At 38.0% G+C, this 4,913-nt stretch overlaps 1 protein-coding gene across 1 annotated transcript; it reads left to right on the top strand.

Annotated features, from left to right (window-relative positions):
- Nucleotides 1-6: 6 nt before the first annotated feature.
- LOC121864168 (gastrula zinc finger protein XlCGF57.1-like) lies at nucleotides 7-2,193 on the top strand. Its single transcript, XM_042363161.1, has 2 exons — nucleotides 7-1,302; nucleotides 1,548-2,193. Exons 1-2 carry the CDS (start codon nucleotides 46-48, stop codon nucleotides 1,830-1,832), a joined length of 1,542 nt encoding a protein of 513 aa, XP_042219095.1. The 5' UTR covers nucleotides 7-45; the 3' UTR covers nucleotides 1,833-2,193.
- Nucleotides 2,194-4,913: the final 2,720 nt, after the last annotated feature.

The following is a 4,913-nucleotide window of genomic DNA, read 5'->3' as shown; positions in this document are numbered from 1 at the left end:
TGTGTACAGTGTGGTGATTTATTTTACAGTAGTGATTCTCTGAAGATGCATACCTGTATGGCCGAACACATTGATGAGATAAATATTAAGTATGAAGAAGTTGATGAAAGTTTTAACAGTAACTTTGATGTGACACAACATGTGACTGTTGATGAGAAAGATATTAAGTGTGAAGAGTTTGATGAAAGTTTTAACAGTAACTATGATGTGACACAACATGTGACTGTTGATGAGAAAGATATTAAGTGTGAAGAGTTTGATGAAAGTTTTAACAGTAACTATGATGTAACACGACATGTGACTGTTGATGAGAAAACTCGTAAATGTCTGGAAAGTGGTCAAAGTTATAACCAAAAGGGACAACTAAAGGAACAAATAGTTGTACACACTGGTGAAAAGAATTTTAAGTGTGGAGAGTGTGGTAAAAGTTATTACAGGAAGAGCCATCTGAACAGCCATATGGTTGTACACACTGGTGAGAAGAATTTTAAGTGTGGAGAGTGTGGTAAAAGTTATTTCACAAAGACCCATCTGAAGAATCATATGGTTGTACACACTGGTGAGAAGAATTTTAAGTGTGGAGAGTGTGGTAAAAGTTATTCCAGAAAGGACGAACTGAAGAGCCATATGGTTGTACACACTGGTGAGAAGAATTTTAAGTGTGAAGAGTGTGGTAAAAGTTATTCCAGAAAGAGCTATCTGAAGAAGCATATGGTTGTACACACTGGTGAGAAGAATTTTAAGTGTGAAGAGTGTGGTAAAAGTTATCACAGAAAGGGCGAACTGAAGAGCCATATGGTTGTACACACTGGTGAGAAGAATTTTAAGTGTGGAGAGTGTGGTAAAAGTTATCACAGAAAGGGCGAACTGAAGAGCCATATGGTTGTACACACTGGTGAGAAGAATTTTAAGTGTGAAGAGTGTGGTAAAAGTTATTACACGAAGATCCATCTGAAGAGCCATATGGTTGTACACACTGGTGAGAAGAATTTTAAGTGTGGAGAGTGTGGTAAAAGTTATCACAGAAAGGGCGAACTGAAGAGCCATATGGTTGTACACACTGGTGAGAAGAATTTTAAGTGTGAAGAGTGTGGTAAAAGTTATTCCGTAAAGCGCTATCTGAAGAAGCATATGGTTGTACACACTGGTGAGAAGAATTTTAAGTGTGAAGAGTGTGGTAAAAGTTATTACACGAAGATCCATCTGAAGAACCATATGGTTGTACACACTGGTGAGAAGAATTTTAAGTGTGAAGAGTGTGGTAAAAGTTATCACAGAAAGAACGACCTGAAGAGCCATATGGTTGTACACACTGGTGAGAAGAATTTTAAGTGTGGAGAGTGTGGTAAGTTATCACTGAGAACGACTTCCTGAAAGAGCCATATGGTTCTTACACTGGTGAGAGAGAATTTTAAGTGTGGAAGTGTGGTAAAATTGTTTCTGAAAACCCATCTGAAAACCATGTAGTTGTACACACACTGGTGAAGAATTTTAAGTGTAAGTGTGTGTGAGATTATTCCGTAAAGCGCTATCTGAAGAAGCATATGGTTGTACACACTGGTGAGAAGAATTTTAAGTGTGGAGAGTGTGGTAAAAGTTATTTCACAAAAACCCATCTGAAGAGCCATATGGTTGTACACACTGGTGAGAAGAATTTTAAGTGTGGAGAGTGTGGTAAAAGTTATTCCAGAAAAGGTGAACTGAAGAGCCATATGGTTGTACACACTGGTGAGAAGAATTTTAAGTGTGAAGTGTGTGGTAAAAGTTTTTCCAGAAAAGGTGAACTGACGAAACATATGTCTTTACACATTGGTGAGAAGAATCTTACATGAAAGTTGTGGGGAAAGATCTTACAGAAAATGATGTGGAAAACTGTATGGTCTTGCATGCTGGTAGGAACTATTTCAAGTATAAATACTGTAATCGATTATAACATGCTCTTCAAATTCCTGGGGTTAGGTTCTCAAAATGGCCACGAATAACATTTGCTGACCCTGGGGGAGGGGGCGGTACATTTATACTGTACTCATGTGCAAAGAAATTTATATTTCCTTTATATGTTTGCCTTTACGACAAAAACCTGGAACGTCAATGTGGCATTTAAAAACTCATGCACTGTTAAACAAATGTTAAACAAGAACTCCCCCAACAAGCATTTATAAGGTTTCTTGCAAGGAATGTAATATGTTTTACTTAGGCCAGACAGGTAAAGATCTTGTAACTAGACTTAAACAACATAAATATACCGTAGTGTTAGGACAGGCCAGGAATCCAATGCTCTGTTTGTTTATTTGAGGGATAATAAGCATTGCATTGACTGGGATAATGCCTCCTCATATTACCTTGTAATTCAATTGACAGTAGGAACATTATAGAATCCAGTCTCATTAAACATACCGAATCCGTCAACATGAATTTGAGTAATGGTATGTACAAACTGGATAATTTCGTAATTAAGAAGATTTGTAACCAGGTGAGAAGGTTGGGTCATCTTACCATCTGACCTGACTACCAACTGCTGCGGTGCTTTTTGAAGATTAGTGGGGTCATTACCTAATACCTGACCATTGTGGACTTCATCTCACCCTCCTATGTATATACAGGGTGTCCCATAGGTTTCCATACAACGTATCACCAACGCCATTACAAGCATAACTCCAGCTGTGCTTGAACGTGTTCTTCAGCAGTGGAGGACACACATTGAAGAGTGTTTTCAACAGAATGGTAGTCATGTAGAGCATATTATATAAATAAAAGTGGATTTTCATATAAAATTTATTTTTCCTCTGTATGGAAATTTATGGGACACCCTGTGTATATATATATATATATATATATATATATATATATATATATATATATATATATATATATATATATATATATATATATATATATATATATATATATATATATATATATATATATATATATATATATATATATATATATATATATTCAGGTAATTTCAAATGCCCACGCCATTAAGCGATACTGGCGTTCAAGGTCATCTGAGGCTGCCTGCTCACGAGATTGCTGAACTAGGCACCATAAATGTTAAATGTAATTTACGAATTAATAATGATGCGATTCATGAAGTAAGGGACTATTATTGAATTTGAAATTATTATAGATCGTTTATCAGTCTGAATAATGTTACGGGTGTCCCAAGGAGTTATTAGTTAGGTGGAAAATATGTCACGTAGGCCTAAGCTAACGCCTTGAGAGGACGCGACGCTGGCTGGCCCTCAGTCACGGGGAGGATTCATACAAAACAAGACGTCCCTGCGCGTCCGTCACAGAAATAGTCACGTGGCCTAGTCACCTGTGTTGCGCTATTGCCGTATAACAAGTAAGTCTCATGCGATCTCAGACAGGGTTAGATAGGGCAGTGGTAAAGTAAACTAGAGATAACAGTGAGTTCATTTCAGGGTTTCCGTCAGAACCCACTTGACCGGAGTTGACTGCGAGAGATTGACTGCCGTTTGAGACTGCCGTTGATGATTGAGGGTGGCGATTGTCGCCATTGGACCGATCAGTGTAGGCCTGTCACTGTTTAGCGGGGTAGCAAAGGATCTCTTGAGTGAACGAGTGCTTCCGACAACTAAAACGACGGGACCAGCATCAGCAGTGGGTGATCAGTTCTTACCACTCGGGTGCACAACACCACATGTCCCGAGCAGCTTAGTGAAACCCTCTTGCTAATGGGAAGCTAAAGTTTCTCTCAACTGTACAAGGTCTGATTGGCTCACTCCCTTCCGCTTTATGGACGCACTGGGAGTACACTGAGGCTATCTGAGTAAACTAATGGTCACACACTGAGACCGTGAGTCTAGGTCTCTAGGAGATACCTAGAGGAACATCTTCCCTCCCTTATTACGGGTGTAGTTAACACCATTCCTCAGACTGATATTATCTTGACGTGTGTAGTTTAATAGTCCTAAATAATTTTGATAGTATTGTTTTTGAATGTTTGTGCCATTAAGCGGAACCAGAGTGATACTGTGATTTGATTCTTTTAATGCATCTAATTGTTCTTCATAATTCTGATCTCAGGTATAACCTTTGTTCCCCAGAGTAGTGGTTAAGTTAGGTTAGGAAGTGTGCATCTGTTGGGGTGCTATTATTTTGTTGAAAGCCCTTAAGGCCTATTCATTGTAGAGTAGTTAATTTCTTATTTTTTAATACCATTTCCTAAGTGACTGATATTATTTTGTGAAAGCCCTTAAGGCCTGTTTCATGTGTGCAAGCAGCATTTCTTAATACTTCAAATTTATTGTTGCCTGTGTTTCTAATAATTTCTATATCATGTATAACTTTTATTCCCCAGAGTAGTGTTTTAAGTTTAAGTTAAGAGGTGCGCATATTGGTGTACCATGATTTGATTGTGTTTGTAGTGTTGGAGGGAATATAAGTGTCTAAATTTTACAGTGTGTCTCATTCATCCCAGTCACAGACGCTATCCTTCCACGGGTCACGGACAATTCATTTTGTTTAGTAGATTTAAGTGTTCTTGTGTAGTTGGATTTTCTCAAAGGGGCGCTTCCACTGCCATTACCATCTATTAATTTTTAATAAACCCCAAGTCAAGTGAGAAATTAAAGTCCAGTAAATTCCGACCGGTTACATATATACACACACACACACATTGTTATGTACTTCTCCTTAGTCTGTACTCGCCCCTGAAGATATGAATTATACGAAAGCGCTTGGGAACTTCGGGTTGTCTTTTTCCTTGTGGTTCTCAGCATATACCTGGATCACGAGCACCTACAGTGATTTACTTGCATGTATATATATATATATTTCATGTAAATCCACAATGACAACGTGGATAAGATAAATCTTGATAAAATCACACTGGAAGATGGAAACAACGGAGTACCTTAGCTTTCGTCTTTATTCAAGACGAA

This window comes from Homarus americanus, unplaced genomic scaffold, assembly GCF_018991925.1.
Source record: "Homarus americanus isolate GMGI-L3 unplaced genomic scaffold, GMGI_Hamer_2.0 scaffold3921, whole genome shotgun sequence".
NCBI classification, from domain to species: domain Eukaryota; kingdom Metazoa; phylum Arthropoda; class Malacostraca; order Decapoda; family Nephropidae; genus Homarus; species Homarus americanus.
The sequence above is the reverse complement of the archived record's forward strand: the minus strand, read 5'-3'. Positions and strand labels throughout refer to the sequence as shown.